Source organism: Zonotrichia albicollis, chromosome 2 (genome assembly GCF_047830755.1).
Source record: "Zonotrichia albicollis isolate bZonAlb1 chromosome 2, bZonAlb1.hap1, whole genome shotgun sequence".
NCBI lineage: Eukaryota > Metazoa > Chordata > Aves > Passeriformes > Passerellidae > Zonotrichia > Zonotrichia albicollis.
In genome coordinates this window covers 69,788,603-69,813,009 of record NC_133820.1, presented here as the reverse complement: position 1 = coordinate 69,813,009, position 24,407 = coordinate 69,788,603, and the positions used below count along the sequence as shown (strand labels likewise).

Below are 24,407 nucleotides of genomic sequence, written 5' to 3'. Positions count from 1 at the left end.
TTTGCCTTGCTTTTGATGCTGAAGAACTGATGTACTTTGCTGAGGAAAAAAATCTGTAGATGTTAACCATGCTGCCCCTCAGTAGCTGAGCCACATGGTTGTATAAAATACTCTGGGTACTCTAAATCTGTGTTAGAGTCTCATGTTAAATGCACAGGCTTCATGTGGCAGCACCTGTATTTTAATCCATCCAAACTTTTATTTGCAACTCTTAATTCAGTTATGGATTTTTTGATGCAAATGTGATGGAAAATAATAGTATCGTAAAATACTAGTTTTGAGGCACTACTTTGTATAGCTGGCTTAATCTAATTGCATCTAAGAGTGACAGAGGAAATAATTTCACTGTCATTCTGGAAGGTTCCCTCCAGGAATATGAGAGTTAACAAACAATGTGATACTCAGGATGGGGATTCAGCTTGTCCTAACTTCTGGGTGGGACTTGATGATGGGTTTATAGGCCCCTAAATTTAGGTGTCTAAAATAAAATAAATAGGTCTTTAAAGCAATTTCTGTAATTGCTCCGTTCAGTTTAGACTCCAATGATTTATTACCCGACTCTCCCTTAGCTACAATAGCAGCTTTGTCATCCAGGGCACCTAAAATGTAGGTGCTTGCTTTCAGCTTTCTGAATCAGGTGCTGAATCAAGTGCTTTTAGTTGAATATGCATCTTCTGAAAGTTGTCATCTTCAGCAGGAGGAAGCTGCAGTAGGCAGATCTGCTATCCTGGAAAGCCTACTGTGATTTTTAGTAATTAGAGACTGGCAGGAAAGGAGACTTTATGTTCCAGCTAATAACGCTGATTACTAGGATTCTGGATATGCTTGCAGAAATGTATAACATAGTATATTTTTGCTGATGTATTGGTTTTAGCAATGCTTTAGACCATATAGACCATAGAGTCCTGATTATTTATTCTGTGAAAAAAAATTCTTGTTTGGAGAACTTTTAAAGTGCTGGGCTTTAATAAATTTTCTCACCTGGTGTTATGATGCAAAGGCAGTAGAAACTTATAAACTATTTCAGTTTTATATTTTAAATTTTTATATTACCTCTATTTGATTTAACTATTTTCCAAGATAAATAATATTTGTCAACATTCTTCTATATTCTTACTTATTCTTGCTGTTCTCCTGATTGTTACTCTGCAGCATCATCTTGTAAGTGATGTTACATGCTTGACATTCAAGGAAGCCCAAGTCACAGACATCTGGGATTATTTTATAAATTAATTTGCATTCCTTATGGATCCCAAGTTTTGTCTGTTTTCTGCAGTGGCATAGTGTGAATTTTTGTGTCCCCTATTTTGGTACTAACATCCTTCATCTGTTAATTTAGAGCTGTCTGTAACTCATAAATATTTAATCTGTGCTTCTGTGGTGTGTATTTCTTTGTTTTTACTAATGCTGAAATTTCTCAAGTCACTGTACTCTCTACTTAATACATTGCTTGGCTCACTTTGAAGTGCTTTGGAGATCAAGAGGGGGAACTAAGTAATCAAAATTTTGTGCTGTCTGCAAATATTCCTGTATTGCTACTTTACACTTCTCTTCCAGTTTAAGAATCATGCCACAAAATTTTGTTGGAGAATAACAAGCTGCTTATTATCTATTAATCTTTTTTCATATTAAAAGTTCTTTTTATTCCTTCTTACTTTTTTTTATCCCCTAGCTTTTCATCTCATTGCATGATGGTCTTTTTAGTTTTATAATTGGTCTTTTCAGTTCAGTGATTGATTAAACATGATTATGGATCAGCCTGATTTAACTTTTCTGAACAGTACTTTATGTTTTTCAATTTAATTACTTTAATAATTAATTCCTTTATGGGTTAATTTTTAAAATGAATTTTTTCTTATTATATTTAAAAAGACCCAAGCAAAACATGAATGGCATTTCATTAAACTTAGTCCCTGAATGTAACTTTGTTACAAAAAAATTTTTTTTCTCCAATTTCCACTTTTTTTGGTCAGATATCTGAGCTCACTTAGACTGAAAAGTAGGAAATGCAGCTTGCTATGTTTTAAACAACAACAAAAAAATCTTTTTGCAGCCGTCTATGGTTTTCTTGATATTCTGTAAATTTGGATAGATTTTGAAAAAATGAAACATTTATATAAGCTGATTATCCTTGGATATATTATTTTTAGAAGATTAGAGTTTTTCTATAGGTTATTGAAACCAAATATTCTTTTGGAGCAACTGCACTTCAAGTGTGGTTAAAATTTATATTGTCTTCTTCTAGTTTCTATTGTTTTCTTACAGACCTCTGATTACCTTATTTCCTATCCATATTTCTGAATGTAACATATCCTCTGTCTTGGTTTGGGATGTAAAGTTTATTGACATATGACTTTTGTGGAACCAGCTTAAAGGATGAAGTAATTCTTTTCATCTTTGTGCAGCTGCTGTTTTTAATGGGAGGTGACCCAGTTGTACTGGGATCCCAATTCTTTTGATTTGTCAAGATTTCAAGTTGAATATTGCAACCAGTCCCGAAAGGCAGATTGCTTTTAGCTCTTTATTTATTTCTGTCCTTTTGCTTCTGACATCAGTCAGCTCTGTTTGCATCATGGAGATTCGCTACTTCTAATTGATTTTTAGAGAAGTAACTTGTAATATTCACTCTGGGCTTGGGAGACAGAATGTGTTGCCAGAGTTTTGCAGTATGTTTCAGAGATAGTGTTAATTTCTCTGGACTTGGACATATTTTGCTTCTTTCTTGCCACTGATATCTTTTCAGAGTTGTTGTTGAGATTTTCCTTCAGGGACTACAAAAACTTCAGGGAATGTGAGAATTGCTTAACCTCTCCCGACCACATCAGAAAGAAAGAAGACAAGCCTTTTCCCAAAAAGTTTAAAGCCTTTCATCTTTGGGTTTGGGCACTCCTTCTGACTTTTCAAATATTAAGAGACAGAGATACTCCTAAAGCTAGGAAAAATTATCCTAAAACTTTTTTTTTTCTTTTTTAAAAATTTAAATAAGCTGACATCAGTTCAATTTTATACTCTCTCTTGATTTGCCTAGAGTTCAGGTTCTTAAGCTTTATTTAAGTGCAGAAAGCTCATGGATTCTAGTGGAGGTATTCCTCTGCCACTGTTCTGCATGTTTACAAAATCCAATTTACTGCAGCTGTATCTCAGTAACATCAGGAGATGCGTACTGATAGCCTCAAGCCTATTTCAGATGCTCTTCCATCTCAGTCTAGTTTGGTTTTTTCCAAAGGGCTGCTCACCTGAAGGTTACACAGGTCTTTCTCTTCTCTGGCCTTTCTGCTGTTTTTCTTTCATTGTCTTTCTTACTTCTTTAATTTGGTGAAATCATCTTGCTACTCCTGTGTTGGCAGGCTCCTAAGATCCTGGGGTCAGCAACTATCCTTGAAGTTCCAAACGTGATGTGGACTCCCTTGATTTCAGCTATTGCTAAGCAAACATTGCCTTGTTTGTATCCTGGATTGATTAATCTTTCTGGTTTGCTCTGTAAGAATGCTCTGTAAGAATATGCTGCAGCACAGCTATCCGTATTCTTTTATTCTTGGTAAAAATCTATTTTGAGTAAATGTCTACATATAGTCTGTGTTGATGTTCCCTTGAAGGGAGACACTCTTGCTTGACTTCTCCCTTTAATAAACCACAGGGACATGCAAGGAATGGATTTGTGTTTGGAAACATGTTTCTGGTTTTTATCCTTTAGATCAGCAATAATCTCCTGGATTTGGGTATGTTTTGAAATTTCCTGTGCATTCCAGTTGTGTGTTGATGTTAGCAATATATACTGAGGATGCTGGGAGTTCAGACACATTTGCAGAACTCCGCTTTAAGTACTGTCCTCTGGTGAGCTGAATCCTAGTCTCAGAGGCACTGCATTTTAAATTTTGCCCCTGGGATTATCAGAAGGGTCAGTGCATGGCACTGTGTATAGAGGGGGTAATGGCATATCCAGATGTTCCCCATGCCCTGCAGTGACATCTGCAAAGGTGCTGGGGCCTCTTCTTGTCTCCAGGAGGTGGAACATGGCTGGAAATGGCTCAAGTTCCTCTGCTGGCTTCACCAGCATGACTCAGCTTTGTGCCAGTAGCTGACTCTTGGAATGGATTTAGCTTTTCCCTGGTTGTGAACTGTCTGCTGTTTCATACAGATGGTGATTAGCTTTTAAGTGATGAAGGCTTTTTGATGCTCCCAGCCTGAGCAACACCCAAACCACAGAAAGAGAGGGAAAGTGCTTTGGATTCCATTTTGTTCAATTTTCTACTCAGGGTTGGGATTTTTCTTTTCTATATTCAGGCAGTTTAGAAGTAAGACAAAAACTGAAATAGCAAATTAATATGCTTAGGAAAAGAAAAATTAGACAAAAGCCATTAGTGTACACTTGTGATGCATTAAAGGTTTTTTCTTCCATTTAGCACTTGCTCATTTCCCCTCCACCTCCCCTCCCATCCTCTGACAGTGACAAAAAAATGCAATGAAACTGAGAGCTCTTTCAAGTTCTAAGCTCCTTATCTCCTGCTTGATGCACTGTCCCTTTCCCTAGAGTGTCTGGTGATGTTGAAGCTTTAAGTTTCATTATGAAAAAGCAATAAAGCATTTCAGCTGTGATGCTAAAAATCCACAGATAAGTTGCTTGCAATTGATCTGTTACAAGGAAGCTGAGCACTTTTCAGAGAGAAAAAAGGAGATACTTAAAAATGTGACCATTCTGGTCTGTATTGTACATTTTGATTTAAGTTGCATTTGTCTGGAGTCTGTTTTCCAAACATTTCATGCTTGACAGAAATTTTTCAAAAATAGCTTGCAGAAAATTTCCCTATTTCCTTTTTTTTACTGGTGAAGCATTTGGGATGTGTGAAGAATGAGCCAGATTTCATTCTTCCTGCACTTTTACACATAACCTATTCTCTGATGTTTCTTTCTATTCATGCTTTAAAAGTGGTTAAAATACCTGGATAAACTTTAGAAAGTATCCCTCACTGCAGTTCCTGTTTACCAGATAATTTTATAAATAAAGTCACTGGTGTAAACTTTGAAAAAATTTCCTGTTTCTTGTGAGCGAGGATCCCTGGCTTTAGGCAGCTGAATGATGTTTAAACAGGAATCTGTTATTACAGACAGGAAAAAAGTAGTCCTTTGCTGGTTTATTTTATATAAATTTGCACCTAGTGCTATTAAATATATAAGTACATGTTTCCCTAAAGCTGAGAAGCCATCTCATCTGATAGATGTTTAGTGAGCTGGTGAAACCAAAGCTAAGGGCACAGCAGTGTGCAACTAATCTGCTGAACAAATCTTTATGTAAGGACTTTAAAGAAACATGCAGGCCTTGAACTAACTATATATAGCAGTTTCCAGTTTACATTTACAAGAATGGTTTATTGGTTTTGCTGTATTTAAATGCTGATTTAAAATAAATTTCTAATTCTTTGGTCCAAATCCATGGAACTTTCCTACCCTGCTTCTTGTGACTGTCTCTTTATAAAGTTATACTTCTGCAGGAAAAGGTTTTTCTGTTTGCAGTTGTTTGAAGTTGAATACATGAGGTTGATTTGGGGAACTGGATTTCTGACAAAGTGATCTTTGCTGGATACTTTTGCAGTTCATGGCTGGACACGTAACTGGATGACTTGATTTACCTGGATTCCGTTTTCACAGAGTCATGGAGTGATTTGTGGGTTGGAAGTGGCCTCTGAAGGCCATCTGGTCCACCCCCTTTGCTGAAGCAGGGCTGCCTAGTCCGGGCTGTGTCTAGGTGGCTTTTTAGTATCTCCAAGGGTGGAGACTTCACAACTACCTTGAGCAACCAGTGCCAGTGCTCAGTCACCCTCACTGTAAAACATTGTTTCCTGATATTCACAGAGAGCCTCTCATGACTCAGTTTGTGCCTATAATCCCTATCTTTTCACTGGGCATCACTGGAACGAGCCTGGCTCTGTCCTCTTTGCATCTTCCTTTTCGGGATTTACATATATAAGATCCCCTGAACCTTCTCCAGGCTGAACAGTTGTAGGTCCCTCAGGCTCTCCTCACACATCCCGTGCTCCAGCCCCTTTACTGGAATGTCTGCAGTATGTCCAAGTCTCTCTTGTGCTGTGCAGCCCAGAACTGGACACAGTGCTCCAGGTGAGGCCTCACCAGGGCTGAGGAGAGGGGCAGGTTCACTCCCTGGACCAGCATCTTAGCATACCCCTGGCCTATTTTGCAGCAAGGGCATGTAGCTGCTTTATGCTCCATTTGTTGTGCAAGAGTACCCCAGGTCCTTTTCTGCCAAGTTGCTTTCCAGCTGGGGGGCCCCCAGAGTACATTGATGCCTGGGGTTGTTCCTTCCCAGGTGCAGGACTTGGGACATCTCATTGAACCTAATGAGTTAGTGCCAGCTCATTTCTCTAGCCTGTTGAAGCCCCTGTGGACGGCAGTGTGACCCTTGGGTGATTCAGCTACTCCTTCCCAGTTTTCTGGCATCAGTAAACCTGCAGAGGATACAGTCTACCACATCATCCAGATCCTTAATGAAGATGTTAAACAGGCCTGGACCCAGTATTGTCCCATGAGGTACGCTGCTCATTACTGGCCTCCCTCCAGCCATGCTCTGTGCTGCTGATCACCACCCTTTGGGCCTGGCCGTGCAGCCAGTTTTCAACACACCTCAGTCTGCTCATCCACCCTGTCCTTCATCAGCTTCTCTAGGAGGGTCTTAGGGGATTGTGCTGAAAGCTTTACTGAAGGCAAGGTGAACAGTATCCACCTTTGTCTCCTTATCTACCAGGCCAGTTGTTTCATCACAGGTTACAAAAACATGACTTCCCCTTGGTGAATGAATCCATGCTGACTATTCCCAATTGCTTTCTTGTCCATGTGCCTGATTGTATTCTGGGTGATACTCCTTCATTTTTGCTCAGAGTGGTGTAAGATAAGCCACCTAAATTACCCAGGCTGGATTCTATTGCAAAATGAAGTCCCTTTGCCTTTTTCAATGATGTAACCATTTTTGTCTTGTCTTTTAGCTAAGCTTGCTTGTTCTGGTGTTGTGTTGGTGTAAGAGATGCTGTGTGGGACTAAGCCTTTTCTTTTTCCTCCTAAGAGTTTTTACTGTGGGAGCCAAAACCACACATTACATCAATATTTGTGAGCTTGGGAACAGCGAAATAGGAGAAGGCCAGGAAAAAGAGGGAAGCAACATTTTAGTGCAGAAGACAGAGCTAATTGTTCTGATTATAAATTCTGTATTGTAGTCAGGCAAATGTAATAACCATTTATCACCCACCTTGCTTTTAACTCCTCCCCTGTCTTTGTAATTTATACTTTTGCCTGGCCTGACTCATCCTGAAAAATAACAGTGACAATTCACCATAAGGCACCAACTAACTACACCTTTGACAGGGACAGTACTGTTCTAATTTATTTAGTATCCAGAAGCCAAGACGTTATGAATACTCTAGAAAGACGTGCAACTGTTATCACTGTGATTTTTGCAGACAAGTTGTGGAAGGTGTGGGAGCATCAATGACCCCAGCAGTCAACTTCTACCATTGGTAGAAGCGCCTTCACCTGCCACACTCGTACAGACCCACCTGCACAAGAACGGGGGAATGGAAAAGCAAGAGAGGCAGAGCATGTTGCCCTAGTATTTGCCTGTACTGACCCACCAACATCTATAAGCACAGAGAAGTTAGGAAGCATTTAATGTTACACTTCTGCCCCAGGCATTGAATGTAGTCCCTAAGAAGAGAGTTGGGGTGCTTTCTCTGTATCATCCTCTCTTCATTATTTCCAAAAGAGATTTTAAAAGTATCTGTCCAGAGAACAGGAAAACCATTTCCCCACCCCTTTCAGATTCAATGTGACATTTCTTCATTAGTAATTTAATTCAAGATCAGCCATACAAAGTGCTCTTAGTGTAATATCTGATAATAGTTCAGAGTGGCAGAAGGTGCCTTAATGCAAATATCATGTTGCAGGAAGCAGAATGCTTTACAGGAGCTGCTTTGTAGCTACTTAGGTATAGAGCACTGTTCTCTTGATTAGCAAACACTGTGTCTTCATTTTGAATTAGTAAAGGAAGCCAGAACTGGAGCCAACAAGCTTTGGGAACTCTATTTTCTTATATATTGCTGATAGTAAAAAAAAAAAAAAAAAAAAAAAAAAAAAGAATAAAAATTAGGCAATAGGCTTTAATTAAACTCTTTGTGATTTTATTTTATAGATTGTAAGTCTAAACCCACTGGGCTGAAGGCATGTACAATGTTACTGGTTAGGTTAGGCCTACTGAAAGAAGAAAGGACTTTCAAATTTACTCTAAATTTGATGACAATTTTATTTCCTTTCAAGATGTTAAGCTTCTTCCTAATAAGTGTTGTCTGAAAGAAAAGTTGTAGAAGTGGTCCCAAACTTGATTGTAGAAATGTCATCCAAGTAATTTCAAGATGAGTATGTACATATATATAAGTATATGTATATTTTTAGAAGACAAATTATAGTAGTGTTGGTGTGAAAATCCCAACTTAAGGCAAGACTTCTGCAGTAGCAGAGTGAACAGTGATCTCTTGTTCTCTCCCTCATTTCCCATTCAAAAAAATCCCCCTACTTTTCTGAACAGAACAAGAACATTATTGCAGTAATGGATAGTTTTACTTCCCATTCAGACATTGTTGATTTCCTGGGATTTTTTAGGGTTTGTGTTGATTGTCTTCAACTTTTAAGACTGTATATGCTCACTCTTCCCAATGCCTACTGCATTAAAAGTGTTTTTTATTCCAACTACCTCTATTTTATTACTTTCCAATATACTGCAGTATCTGCTCTTCGTAATTGTCTTTTCCAAAATCAGCAGTGACTTCTTGGCTACTTGACAATGGGGAAAAGTTTCAAAGGAAGGTAATCTTATTTATTTTTAAGACCTTTTGACTGTCTTCATCTTTTGAGATTTGTCTCCTGCTTTGTCAGCAGGTGAACAGTTGGCACCTTAGTCTTATGTTACCTCAGTGGTCTCCCAGTGGTTCCTGTAACATTTCCTTTGCATTGTGTTATAGAGCTCTTTCCTTTTCCTTTTTTCCTTTTCCTTTTTCTTTTCCTTTTTTCCTTTTCCTTTTTTCCTTTTCCTTTTCCTTTTCCTTTTCCTTTTCCTTTTCCTTCTCCTTTTCCTTTTCCTTTTCCTTTTCCTTTTCCTTTTCCTTTTCCTCCCTCTCTCATTCTCTCTTTCTTTCTGTTGAGAGTTCAGCATATTCAGAGCAATATACAAATAGTAATATTTGGTGCAGTGAAGATCAAAATCATGATATGTAATTGAAGAAAAGGTGCTGACTTAGGTCAGTAGAAGAGCATATACAGGACTCTCAATATGAATACATACAATGACATAAAATTACTAGTTAAATTCAAATTTACATGGCAGGAAAATTGTTTTGAGTTTAGTTACATTCATTTAATTTTGTTTGTCTTTATACAGATTCAGTTGTTTTTAGTGAATGAACTTCAAACATCCCACTTAGTTAATCATAACATTGTGTAAGCATTCAGAAGAAAGCATGCCATCTGTATAAATGCAAATAAGAAGATTTAGGAAGTCAATCTCAATTTAGGATAAACAAGAAAAGCTATACTGAGTTAGTGTAAAGCTCATGGAACCAAGTGGAATTAAAGTATAATAAAAACAGTAGCAGATACTAAAGAATGAAGTAGAAACGGCAGAACAGAGATGCATAACTGGTAACCATACAGTGATTCTTACCCTTGAGTCACTTCCCAACATTGACTCATGGCTGGACTTTTGAAGACCTGATAAGCTGAAGATTTCAGATATTGTCCTTTATAGTATATGATGCATTTATTTGTGATGAATTTTTCAAATGCCTTTCTGGGCATTTTTACTTTTTGTCTTGTCAGCATCCTTTAGAAATACTTTCCAAGTCTAAAGAATGCTTTGCATTTAGGGAAAAACACTTGTTTGCTAACAGTTTCCTTGGCTCCCTGAGTTCCTATGTTACATGAAATATCTAAAAAATAATGAGAGTACATTTTCTCTATGACTTTGTAGACTGAAATAGATGAGAGGCTAAACAGGCTTCTTAGTTCATATTTTATTTTATTTTATTCAAAAAAATTGCAAGCATTGTTGATACTTCTTGCATATAGTGCATTTCATCTTCTTTCATGTTACTACCTTCCTAGAGTTTGTTGTTTGTTGCAAATATGTAAATCAAAGAGAATATGTAGTTTAATTGTATTTAAAAATATGTACATCTTCCCACAAATATATAAACTTCCCACTTTATTTTTGTAGCAATAATAATTGATGCTATCTTCATGTGATTGACAGTATCCTATTGAGCTGTTAGATTGCTGCAATGCTGTGAACTTCATTAAGTTTTTTGCACTCTGATTTTAGTAAGAAGCTGGAATATATGAATTTCTGATGTGTTTACATGCATTGGTTAGCAGTGTTTGGTGATGTGGTTCGATTGCCAATAAATGAGTGTGCAGGGCATTTTGAGAGGAAGTTTGGTGTCCCACCTCAGTTATTTATAGCTACTGTTCTGGTCCTCTATCATACTTACCCCTCCCCTGCCAAAACCTTTGGTACCAAAGGGTGTCTTCATTGGCACTGGGTACCTAAGTGTGGACAACTGAACTGGGGCCTTAATTTCAGAGTGGGGGAAGGGTGGAGGGATGCACAGTGGATTGTGACCTGTACTATTGAAGATAGGAGTAATATATATCTAAGTATTATTTGAAAAGATCAAGATTAGTCAGGAGTTTTCAGCAATAAATGCAGCTGTTGTCGCTTGATGGCATTTCACAATGTCTGGTTACTGGCTAGAATCAGTAACTGTGGCAGCAGGGTAGACATAAATGTGCCGAGTCTTGGGTGGATTTGTCATTATTTAATCTGTGTTATAATCTCATGCCATATAATAGGAAATAATCTGTGGCTTGTATTTGCCCAAATACGATTTCTGTGTCCACTGAAACCTGAAAATTTCAGCAGAATGCTGATTGTTGTTGGAGCCAGGGTTATATTATGATTTAATGACTTTTTTTGGCTTCATTGGATGACCTGGCCTAGAAAAACATTTTGAAGTAATAAAGCGTCTGTTTGGCTCCAAACTAATGAGAGAAGCATTGCTCTTTGCATAAACTGTTCTTTAGGAAAAGCCATGGAGACCTACTAATAAACCTTATTAAATAGCTTAAGCAAGATTGAAGGAAACAGAAAACAAAGAAACTATTCCCTTCCATGTGAAGTGAGTACATGAAAAAAAAAAAAAGGCAAGCCTCCCCTCCATGTGACTTGCAGCCTGCTGCACTTCAGTTACGTCGCCTCTGAGCGATGTTAAAGTGCAGCTCAGTTTAATGAAGGAGAGGAGAGGACAAATCAAGGCTAGAGACAATTTACGGCAGGGACTGGGTAAGTAACTGCAGCTGCAGGTAAATGCTTACTGATATTGTGCAAATGTTGTAATGTCTAGCTTGTAGCATTTGAAAGAATACTCAGAATTCCCATTTGTTTGGTTCCTTCTCTGTTTTATTTAATTTGCAAGTGTTGGTGGTACATAGTATGAAATAGATTAATGCATAATACTGATAAAGAATTTAATTTTATTTTTCAGACTTTCTACAACAAAACAAATAACTTTCCTTATTTTCTTGTACTTGTTTTAAATTCTTTGCCATGTAAGTAACTGCTTTGTCTATTTTAATGCAGTGCTCAAAATAATTTCAGTGGGAGTTAGCTGATAGTTTCTACTGCCTTCCTGTTATTTTGATTATTTTTTCTAATGTTTAGGGAGAGGAGAGAGCAGCTTGTACTCTGAACCTCCTTGGTACAGTATTTTCAGATTTCCAGAATCCAACTCTGAAAAATTCCCAGCATCAACTTGTTCCAGGAATTCATTCATTTGTCCTAGTAGGATATGATTTCAACTGTTTGCTTTTGTTCTTTGTGCCTTTTTATAAAGATTTGTATGTGTTCTTATACTGAGTTGATATAGTTGGATATAAAAAGTGCTGTTTTAAATTTTTGTGTGTATAAATTTGTGTAAATATATTGTCAATATACAAGATAGGGAAATATGATGACAGCTTTTGTGGTTGTTTAAGACTTCCAGGCATTTGATTTTGATATGTTTTTGTCTCTAGCAATTGGAATGGACCTTGCAGTTGCTATGATGCAGTTATGAAATAGGATTGCAGTCTTAGTCAAATAGTAATTTACAGAATGGCTGTTTTAGCATTTCAGTGCCTGCCATTTGGGCATTTGAAACTCGGTGCATAGACAAAGAGCTGAGAATGGGTAATGATCAATGTAGACTACAGAGACCTGTACCAAAGCCTGATTTGAAACTTGGGAACTGTACAAGGAAAAGCAAACTCTTTTGTTGCTGGTAGTGCATTAAAGAAAATATTTTTAAGTGTTTAGGGTCTTGCCTTGTAGGGTGTGTCATCCTTTTGCATCATCTCACAGGGAAGAGTACTTTAGATATCATAGCCTGTCATGATATTTACTGTCTGGATTAATCAGGATGTGTTATCTTTTGCAGATAATAACTCCATTTAGGAGGCTAATATTGTGTGCTGAGAACAGAAAAGAAATGGAGGACTGGATAAGCTCTCTGAAGTCCGTTCAGTCCAGAGAACACTATGAGGTAAGCTGACATCCCTCTTGGTGCAACCTGTTCTGGCTCAACAGATCAAGCAGGATATGGAACTGGAGTAGTGTGAAAAGCGTGGCTAATGTCAGAGTGAAGCTTTACCTTAAGAACTTCACAAAATGAGAGCTTATTATCACACTTGGATTTAGAATTTTGGAGGGAGAGAAGGCTAAATACCCTTTGGAAAATCCTTTTGGGGAGCATTTCGCTGTCATCCCCTGTGATATGGAACCGTGCGTAATGTCAGTCACTGTAGCTGTGTTCTGTACTTGCAAATTTGTCTTAACTTCTCCTTTACTAGACCGCACAGTTTAATGTGGAACATTTCTCAGGGATGCATAACTGGTACGCCTGCTCCCACGCCCGACCCACCTTCTGTAACGTGTGCAGAGAGAGCCTCTCTGGAGTCACTTCTCACGGCCTGTCTTGTGAAGGTAAAATAATGATTGCTTCCCTTGGTTATCATGCTATGTGTGTAGACAGATGGCTGCAAGTTCAGCATGGGTAATGATCCTGAAAATGAGTAACAAAAGAGCCTGAAGGGAGAAAACTCTACATGAGAGTGACCCTCTTCCGGGCAGAGGGACTGCTAATGAGCTGCCTCACCTTCCTGTTGCTCCAGGTGCCTTTTTCAGTGTTCAGAATAGAACACTTCTCTCTGTTGCAGCAGCTGGAGTGTACAGGGTGGAGGGTTCACAAGAAACGGATTTATTTGATTTGCACATCAAAAATGTGGAACCAAATAGTCTTACTGGTTTGCAGAATCAGCATTTCTCTGAAAAAAAAAAATTGTGATGGTATTTTCTGCCCCAAGTCCAAAAGCATTCTTAACACTGAACAAAGTGTTATGACCCTTTGCCCTCCAGTTCTCGTTTTCCCTATTGCTGCTGCCTGATCCTGCAATACGCACTGATTTACTGCTTTAAAAATTCTCTCATGCTGTGAGGGGATGGATATGTAGATGACTGCATTTGATGGTTCAACAGGGGAAATCCAGCACAAAGAAAAAGGAAGTGTGGCTAAAACTTAAGCATTTAGCTAAAAATTATATTTAATTAACAAATGATTACAATATGCCTGAAACAGCTTATTTTTTAATTCCTGCAAGTTCTGTGGAAAAGTGTAACGAGTCTGCTTGTGTTAGGAGACAGGAGAAAATAAAGCATCTGTGTGACCCTATGAGATATATGAGATGTAGAGATATTTAATTACTAAAATAGCTGACTACCCAGAAGAGTTACAGTTACACCATTGATAATTTGATTTCTTTGGATGTATGTAACCCAACAGCAAGTGCATTTCTGTTATTGATGCTGTTATAATACTTGAGGATAATAATATGTATTAAGGAAATCTTGCAAAAGGAACATTAACCCATTGTCCTAAATTGTCCATGCTTTTAATGTAACTAATGGTGCAGTTGCCAAGGAACAGGACAAACCTGTTTTGTAGAAATTAGAAGTATCATGTTTACTTCCAGCCTCTCTGGTGTATGTTTCCCACTGTGAATAAGTCCTTTGGACAGTTTAAAGGCAATTATGGTATTCTCAATGTTCGATATTGACAGATGGAAGTATCATGTGCTTAACTAAAATGCAGTTGTGTTGCCTCTGTGTACAAATACTGTTATGTTTGCTCAGGCAAAGGAAAGGAATGACTTTCATAAAGAATTTATCCATTCCTAAGTTAATATTATAGCTACTTTGAAATTGTAATTTATTGAAAATTGTCAATGTTAATGTATGTAGCTTGCCGTTTTATGTTTTTTCAGTGTCTAATTTTGCATCTAAATATGTTTTTAATATACAGGGTGTTGGCATTAACTTTACATTAGGGAAGTTCCTATAATTTCCAGATTTGGAGCTTGCCACCTTTCTGTATAACTAATGACAAACTAATGCTACATTTATCCACATTTATGATGCCAGTTTTTAAAAGTAGCTTGTGAAAGTGACTTGGATTTCCTTTCTCTGTTCCACAGTTTCATAATCAAGTATGATCTGGAATGTTTTATATGTAGATACTGTGATATTCTTTTGTCTATTAATAAGTCTACCTCCTCTAACTTCTTAGCTTCTATTTTATATCTATTTTCTTCTTTTTTAAATAAAATAAGATCTTTAGTTATATATCTAATCTAAATAATTTGACATTTGAGTCTTTTATGTAATACTTTATACTTTCTCTGCAATTATGTATACATGTTAAAACCAATCATCCTTAATTTCTTCATCTAAAAATGTATTTTTGTTTGATACTTGCTTCTGCTGTGTGCGCTTCTAATGCATTTAATCATCTACTTTTTTCTGTATCTTACCTGTATTAGCAGTCTATACTTTGAGAGGACAATCTGGAAAGTTTGGATTCTTAACATTCGCCAGACTTGTTCTGTGCTGCTTTTCCCCAATACATAATTTAAAAAACCTGTTTAAATATTTATGCCTGGCTTTTCAAACTTTCAGTACTGCTTTATACTGGGAATCCATTTGTATGTATAAAAATTCAATTATTTGTGTGATCATTGATCCCAGGCTACTCTATAATGCCTTGTATTGAAAAGCATGAGAGGTCTTTCAAGAGATAATTGAGCTTTTCCTCCTGTTAGTGGGTTGGGTTACTGGCACACCAAGTTGTCTTGAAAGTAGCTTAGAGTCTTTGGGGTCTGATTCTTGAAGTCTGATTCTTAACTATAGGTAAAAATAAACCCCATTGCTGTTATCTTGCAGCTTTTGATAGTTTATTTGTCCTGTAATATTTTATTATCTTATTATATTATCTTTATTATCTTTATTATTTTGACTTCTAAAAAAATTAATTAGACTCTCCTTTGAGATGCAATGCTGTTTTTCCAACAGGTTCTTTCTTTTGTCTTCTCAAAAAATAATCTACTTTTCCAATGTTGTCTCTGTGTTGTGTTGCTCTAGCTATATGACTGATCTCTGCAATGCTCATCCAGTCTTTACTAGGACACAGTAATTATGGTCTCTGTGCCTTGCTTTAGGAATTATTTCAAATCAGCTGAATCAAGAAAGGGTTTTGGTTTTTATACTCCTCAGAGTTTAGCTTCAATATGGAATGTTTAGGCAAAGAAGCTTAAAGGATGATATATCATTATCTACAGAAACTCTTCCAGAGCTCTATAACCTCAGTTACTCTGCATCAGTACTGCATTTCTATCTAAGTCATTGCCATGGAATACTGCATTTATGATTGTTCTCAGAAATTTATTTTTTCTTGTAGCATTTTGTTTATCGTGACAGGATCCTGATTGTTGAATATCAAGCATAGCTAATAAGTGGGAGAAACCTCTCTCTTAAACAGCATTCTCCTGTGATGAATTGCACTATGTTGTAAGAACACTTTTGGATGATGAAGTCAATCAGTAAGAAAATACTGGGATTAAATTACCTCTGCAAATGCACTTTGTGCACTTTGTCTCTTTCCATTATGATTGTGGGGTTTTACCCACAAAACCCTGTTGTTCTTACCCGTTGCCCAGGGAATTGTATGGGCACTACTTGCACAGTCATTGCCTATGATACTTTTGCCATATTTTCTGCAGTCTGTAGAGTGAATAGTGAATGAAGTGGCAAGAAAGGGAAGGGATGTTTCTTGTTAAAGAATGAAGGAGTAATAGAAAACAGTTCTGTGACTTTATACCACATGTACCCTTCTGTGATACCGGGGAAAACATTTAAATAAGATTTTTGATCAAATCAGTAGTTGTGCATTCTTTATAACTAGCAACCTGTGTCAGGGAAATGCTGTTTTCTATTGCTGCAAAAATCAGTTGAAGCTGTTCTGAAGTCCCTGATGGTTTGAAGATATACAGTACTGAAAAAAAAGTGTTAATTGTAATAGTAGTAGTACTGGGCACAACGAAAACAACAACAACTTCTTCTAATATTATTATTATTATTATTATTATTATTATTATTATTATTATTATTATTATTATTATTATTATTATTATTGTTTTAAAAGGCCAGGAAGAAATTAATATTGATGGCTGAAAAGCAGTATTACATTAGCTTTTGGTCAGTACGGCAAGTACCTGTTGAAAATTATTATGAAGCAGAGTATGGCACAACTCTATGCTTATTGAGAACCATCCATTACATGCAGTGACTGAAGGTCCTGTTCTCTAAAAGTGCAGGGTCGTACAACCAACAACTGCACAGCTGCATTCAGAAACTATATTGCAATGTTAAGCTTCCTGAGTAACTTAACTTTTCTTGTATTTTAGCTTTCATTGACAAAATAATGGCAGTTGATGTCTAGCCATATGTCTGCATATTTTCCAAAAGATTTCAGGTATCAGACTGATTCATGAATGGGATTGAGTGTAAACTGAGACAAAAGAAGTTAGGTCATAGTGGTAACTAATATTGAGGTGGGATTCAAAGTTTTCCTTTCTTTGCTTGCAAGTTGCATCTGTGTCTTAAGTTTATTGTTGTTGGTAATATTTAATGTTTAGACTAACATAAACTTTTGTTTCATGATACTGAGGTTGCAGGGGGTATGACCCAAAGAGTCTGATCTGAAATTTGGTTGGTAGGTTATTTGTAGTACTTACAAAGCAAGCATTACTTGTCATTTGCCATGTATAGGGTGGCTTGCTGCAGCTTTTCAGAGCCTGGGATTGATTTTGTCCTTGCCTTGTTGAGAAAGAAGCTGAATTCCTAAGATCAAATTCAATCATAGCTCAGTAGGGTTTGAACATTCTATTACTTTGTAATTTGTAATTTTCTATTCCCCCTCATCCCTGATTTGTTGTATTTTGATCTGTGTGACACAGCAAGTGCTTATCATTTATGAGTAGGGGGCTGAATTCAGTGGCATACCTTCTCTGAAACATGCAAATGGTGAAAACTGATCATGGTCCATCACTTGAAAATACAGCCTTTATTTTTGTGCTTCTGTGGGAGCTGGCATAATTAGATGTTTGGAACCAGCTCAGGTTGGCAAACACACAATGTGATACTGAGCTGTTTAGGAAAAGTGATTCAACCCTGCTAGTTGACAGTTATGGGGTATTTGCATGCTTTGAGTCTGTGTTGGTCTCGCTCCAACAAATCTATACCTTTCTTAGGTTGGGGACCATTGAACTATTTGAGTGAGTCCATAGGAGTACCGTGGAGATGATCAGAGGGCTGGAGCACCTCTCCAGTGAGGAAAAGATGAGAGAGTTGAAATTGTTCAGCCTGGAAAAAAGAAGGCTTCAGAGTGATGTAATTGCAGCCTTCCAGTACCTGGAGGGAGCCTGCAAGAAAGATGGAGAGAGACTTTTTACAATGACATGTAGGGACAGGACAAGGGGAGATGGCTTCAAACTGAGAGTAGGTTGAGATTAGATAGTAGGAAAAATTCTTTACTGTGATGATGGTGAGACACTGATTGTCCAGAGAAGTCATGAGCACTTCATCCCTGGAAGTGTTCAAGACCAGGCTGGATGGAGCTCTGAGCAACCTGTTCTAGTAAAAGATGTCACAGTCTACAGCAGGAACTAACTGATCTTTAAATGTCTCTTTCAACCCAAATGTTTCTGTGATTATATGAATGCTGCTTTTTGAAATGACTGGGAGAGTTACTATACAAGCAATAAAACTTGTTTTCTCTCCTTCTCTTTCTTTCTAGAAAGTAAAAAAGTGAGAGCTGAGCACTTACTTTCACACATCTCCCAGAACAGTGAGGATTGCTCTCAAACTCAGATGTTGCTTACATAGTCTCAATTCACTTTTTAAATTGATCTGGCAATGGATCTGTGGAATTAAAATGGAAAATTTATTATTCACAAGACATTTTGTACCATGGCTTAATGTTTTTTAATGGTAGATAAGCGATGGGCCAAAGCCTTGATAATTTCCTGTCAAATATTTGTTTGAAAAGAGACTACTACTTCTGATCTCCTGGCTAGTTCTCATAAACCTTTAATGGTCTTTGCCAAAATAATTTATATAATGCACTCTAAATAGAATTACATCATGCACTTCCAGTAGAAGAAATACCCATGGTTTGGGTGCGTCAGTCTGTTTGGTCTAATACGGTATCATTAGCTGGGCATATTAATTGAGTTGAACAAACTTCAAATAGTTGTTAGGGTGTCAGAATGTCTGCCTAAATACACACTTGTGCTGGATATTCCAATTAGCAGACTTTTAATAAAGAATGCAGTAAAAAGTAAGGTTCTTCCTGATGCGATATAGGGTCTTGGAAAATTTTGTAATCTCCAGTATCCTGAATAAAAATATCACCACATAAACCCTTCATTTTCTCATGTTCTGAGAAAAATAGGCCCAGCATGGTGCCCCAAATGCATCTTTTGAGCAAAGAAACAGAGCTCCTGATTCAAAATACTTTTGTACAACAGTCTCCCATGACTTCCTGCAAATTCAAGTCAGATATCTGAGTCATGTTACTGGAGAAATGGAAAAGGCAAACCCATAGTTAAAGATATATTGTACCTTGTACCTGAAAAAATGGGGACCAGTGTGGGTTTCAGGGCACATTTAGCATGGGCAACAGCTAAGTAGTTAAACCTGGTTTAGAGAGTTAAAGCTGGAGTGATTATGAACTGAATTTTCTTTTAGTTGTTTTCTGTCATGTGTGCAATGCTAAGTGATATGTACTTGGCTATTATATGGGATATCCATGTTTAATTTTTTAAAAGGTGTGTATCACTGAAATACAGCAAATAACACAGGATATATGTTTTTATCTGTGTCTTGCAGTGTGTAAGTTTAAAGCACATAAAAGATGTGCTGTCCGAGCAACAAATAACTGCAAATGGACTACATTAGCCTCAATTGGAAAAGACATCATTGAGGATGAAGATGGTGTAAGTACTATTCATATTTATAGTATTTTCCAAAGCTGTTTCTTCTTTAGGAAAACAAAAAAAGCCCAACCACGGAAATATTCCCATGTGACCCATTGAAGTAAATGGTGGGTGGCTATTTTCCTGAACACTGTTCAAAGATTAACGTGGTATTTAGAGCAAAAGTTGCATTCCTATCTCACAAGACAAGTCTAGCAACTATGGGCCCTAGATTGCAGATGTATGACAAGGTTTTAAAGGCCACATGTGGAGAAATTCTGCAGCTGGAGAATTGCTCCCAGAAGTTCCTACTGCTCTTAAGCAAAGGTGGTATTTTGCACTGTTACCATGCTGTTATGGCAATGTATTTTTTTTCCTCTTTCCCTGGAGCAGTTTCCCAGGAGACCCATTTGGAATTCACTGAATTGGGAGGGGATTTTGGTGATGAAAGCAGGAATTTTAAAATTAGCAGGAGAAACAACAAAAGCCTTTGAGAGGTTGATTGTGATAAATGGACTATTTTTACAAACACAGCTGTGTATGGACCACTGGTGTGAAGCTTCTTCTTAGGAGGCTGATACTAAGTTGAACACCTGAGTGTCCCGAGTTGCCCATGGTATTAATGGGACAAAGAGTGCACTGAGTAAAGCTTTGCACTGCATTTGGGACTGCTTTAGAGAGCCGTGACTTACCAGCCATGGTGAGTGGGTAAGTGAAGCGACAGAAGAATTCTGCTGTCCTGCCTATTTTTATGAATTTTAGGTATTTTTAATTGGTTTGTGTCATGTAGTCAACATAACAGAGTGGGAACTTGTTTGTGTGACAGAGTCTCTGGATTTAACTGCCCCATTGTATTATGGTTTATTGCTACCATGAGTGAGACAGGTCTCCCTTCTTCAGGTGTCATGTTTTCCACCTAGCATGTGGAACACCAGAGTGGTCCATTCATTGCAGTTGCCTTCTGAGCATCAGTGTCCCTTATCCTGGCTGACCAGCATTCCTGCTTCTTTGATGAAAGGATACAGCTCTGAGAAATAGTTTAAATCCACCTGTATTTGAGAGACAAAAGCCTTTAATTTCTCTTTCTGGGTCCTTAACTCTAATGCCTCCTTCTCCACAGATAGCGATGCCTCACCAGTGGTTAGAAGGAAACCTGCCCGTCAGTGCCAAATGCGCTGTCTGTGACAAGACTTGTGGCAGTGTTCTGCGCCTGCAGGATTGGAAGTGCCTTTGGTGTAAAGCTATGGTAGGTGTGCTGAGCCACATCCAAGCATCTCACCATTTGACAGCTTTACTGCTTGCCATTATTTTTGCTCTGTTGTTCCACAACCTGCTTTTGGATTAAGTAGTAGCAGGGAGCTTCTGCAAACTCAGATCTCTGTAGCATTCAGAATTTTTGATGACTGTCCTACTTGCACAATCAATTTTAAATACACCCACAGATGCAGCTTTTCTTTAATAGGTGTTGTCATCTCCAATGTGTTTTCTCTGCTTTCTTCTAGCTGTTAACTCAATGTTCAGAAGCCTGTTCCTTATGCCTAATAATCATATGTTACTTCCATGTATTTTTATTGTAGATGTTGCTCTGTTTGTATTTTAATAATATATTATAGTCATATTTGTTAATGTAGTAATGTGTTTATTAGTGCAAAATCTTTACTTGTTCTTTTTCAGGGCAATCTGTATGTTGCTGATTGAAACTCTAACTCACTACTGCTGTTTCCCTAATATATAGTTTTCTCTTAATTGTATCAACTTGTCTAAAAAGATAGGTTTCTTATGCAAGTTAACAGTTTATTTATTGTTGAGGCTTCTGGCATATAGGTATCCAAGGCTCTGTGAATGAGCCATAGAAAATGATTGGCATCTCCAGAGGCGACTTGATATTTAGGTGAAATGCAGCCACCTCTGCATGTGCCTTCTTTCCAGTATCTGTGGAAAAGACCTTTGCAATATGGAGTTGATGCAACCCAACTTTGGGAGATGGGTGTGGCTTGGTAGTTGTGCTAGCTTTAATGCAGATTTGTCTTCCAGAATGGCCCCAATGGACCAGGCAGGTTCAGAGCTATTGTTTAGGCTGCTTCCATCAGCACAGATGCTGGGAGCTTGCTTCTTCCTTCCTTGTGGATGGGGCAAGTCCATCCCTAGAAAGGATGATTCTTACCTCCTATAGGGGTAGCTGAAGATGAAATTCTCCAAAATAATGTTTTGTTGAATTAGTAACAAGGCTCTGTGGTTGAACATTTGGGTTTTTTTCCTAGTCTCACTTCTTTTCCCTCTACACCTAAATGTTAAATTTGAGTCCATTTTTGTTACATAGATAACATAATATCAGTTAGTATCAAAATTACACTGCAGGAAAATAATTTTTTTGTTTCTTTTTTAGGTTCACACGGCCTGTAAAGATCTGTACCCTCGTAAATGTCCACTTGGCCAATGTAAGGTATCGATCATCCCTCCAACAGCACTAAACAGTATAGACTCCGATGGTACGTAGTACTGTGGTGTGTTCAGTGGTACCTCTGGAATTCCAGTGCCTGTTGAGATCCATGCAAATATTCAAGGCTAAAATCCTTCTGCTGAGCAGGTGAATGCAGTCTGCAAATTTAGAGAGAAGTATAATTTTCTGTGTAGGTTTTTAGAGAGTTATTCAACTGGCATGTTTTTAAAGCTGCCCCAGCAGAAAGTTTCTTCCATTTTACTTATGACCCTTAGAAACATTTCAAGTGAATGATCAGAATCCTCAGATGAAGTGGGCTGATGCCAGCCTAGCATACACCACTCCTTCTGTGAGCTCTCAAATTTTGGATAATTTTGTATTATGCAGAGATACGTTAGCTGAACAGCTCAACAACTACTTTACCAGGCTTAAGAGAGGAATTGCTTCCACAGCCTCTCTGATTTATTTTTTTTAAAAGATAAGCAGTGTAAAAATCCTGCAACACACAGATAAAATCTAGTAAATGCTCAAAACTCAGGCTGCTTTTTAGTGGTCCAGGATACAAACACATCAACAGCGGGAGACTGCGCTTCAAGGCAGAGAGTGGATTTTAAAAAAAAGTATCACAAAATCTTAACTACTTTTATTTTATAGTTTGTGTCAATGGTAAAGTAGACCAATCCCCTGAATGCAATTAAATGAATTTTGCTACATGAAGTTAGTAAAAGTGATTGTGTATTCTGTATATATTCACTCTGTTTATTTGCTTTGTGGTGTCTTAGACATCATGCTGTCATTTATTGCTCATGCTAGGAAGATCTTTCAATATGTGAAATTAATTTTCTTGGCATTTAAATTAATTAATCAAACCTTATTTGAAATTAGACATTATGATAATGTGGAATTAAATTAGCATCCCTTAATGAAATTTTTTAATTTGTAGCTTTAGTATTCTTTTAGTAATTGAAAACAACATAATCATTTTAATAATGCTGGAGACAAATGTCAAAACCTATACATGTGATGTCTGATTTTGGTGCGTTGCTGGGAAACCATTGCCTCCATGGACTGGTCATGTTAGTGACAACAGTGTTATTAGTCCTTCTGAAAGACCTTGTAGAAAGCCTGCTGTAATTAGTTAAGATCTGCACTGGCTTTAATAAGCTTTGAATCATAGCTGAAGATCTTCTGTTGTTCAGTGATTCTGTTATACTGAATAGTATAACCTCAGTCTGAAATAAAGGCTCTTTGGTGAAGTCTCACCTGGGAGGAACTGAGTACAAGTGACTTTAAAATCTGTGAGTACTCTTAAAAAGCTCAAACAGACATGAATGACCCTGCTCAACCCAGCAAAGTTAAAGCAAAATAAGATTGAAAACCAAACACTTGTAACTGAAATATATATTCAATTATGTGATAATAATCTGTGAAGATGAGACTTAAGAAGTATTCTAAAAGGTTAATAGCAGTTGAAAAACATTAAAGCTATTGTCTTCAGGATTTTACTAAATCTAGGCACTGAAAATACCAGAAACAAATAAACAAAAAAAGAACTGGTAAATCTTGTGTAATTATGTTTTCCTTGCAGGACTAATACTCAGTTTAGCATTTACATTGTGCATGAAAAAATGTACTCCTTGTGTCCTTCATCCCTATGTTCCTCTTTCCCATGATTTCTTTTTGTGTTGTTCATATTAGGAAACCTTATTTATTTCATTCTTTCTGACTATGTTTACAGGTTTCTGGAAAGCCACATGCCCGCCATCCTGTGCCAGTCCTCTTTTAGTTTTTGTTAACTCAAAGAGTGGAGACAATCAGGGAGTAAAGTTTCTTCGTCGATTCAAACAGTCGTTAAACCCAGCTCAGGTCTTCGATTTAATGAATGGAGGACCTCACTTAGGGTAATGACCTTGGAAACCTTGAGCAAGCCTTTCCACAAGGGAATTAGGTGCAAAGTATAGTGTTGTGTTCTCCTTGCTTTATAGTTTTATATCCCCTTGTTGGTGTAATTCCATCACCAATATCTACTCTGACTTCCTAATTAAAATCTATGAGGCAACAGAATTTCAAGATAAGTAGATAAATTCCACTGTGTTTATAGGATAACATTTTCTTTCTAGAAAAGCTTGAAAATTCAGACCCAAAAGCTCTTGGCTAGCTTTGGCTTCTGTTAACTGGTAAGGCTCAAAACTGATATAAATGTACAGATGTTTTCCTGTATCACAGGAACTTTGATTTTGCCTTTATGCACAGCTGCCCAGGTGCTTATCTTCCATTTCACGTGCATAATTCTGATATTCCTTTGACCTTTTTGTGTGTAGCTATGAATAAGACTGTTGTCTAAATATGCTCTGTACCTTTTAAAATTCTGAACACAAATGTCAGCGGGGGGTCTGCAGTGGTTAATGGACAAGTACATGAAAAATTTTTCACCTGAAAAGTATGTCCAAAATATGGTTTATGCAACATATGGAAATAGTCAAGAAAATGACCATCCCAAAGAATTTGGAGC

At 37.4% G+C, this 24,407-nt stretch overlaps 1 protein-coding gene across 7 annotated transcripts in view; it reads left to right on the top strand.

Annotated features, from left to right (window-relative positions):
• DGKH (diacylglycerol kinase eta) overlaps nt 1–24,407 on the top strand; it is a 159,692-nt gene that overhangs the window by 86,487 nt on the left and 48,798 nt on the right. For 5 of the 7 annotated variants that reach the window (XM_026793657.2, XM_005487304.4, XM_074535466.1 and 2 more), the window contains 6 exons: nt 12,528–12,632; nt 12,940–13,072; nt 19,370–19,476; nt 20,576–20,701; nt 21,842–21,944; nt 23,634–23,796. In XM_026793657.2, the coding sequence (XP_026649458.2) occupies nt 12,528–12,632; nt 12,940–13,072; nt 19,370–19,476; nt 20,576–20,701; nt 21,842–21,944; nt 23,634–23,796 (737 nt within the window). Of the gene's footprint in view, nt 1–2,188; nt 11,396–12,527; nt 12,633–12,939; nt 13,073–19,369; nt 19,477–20,575; nt 20,702–21,841; nt 21,945–23,633; nt 23,797–24,407 lie in introns of those variants that run through there. The other 2 variants (XM_026793658.2, XM_026793659.2) reach the window with 2 other exon arrangements.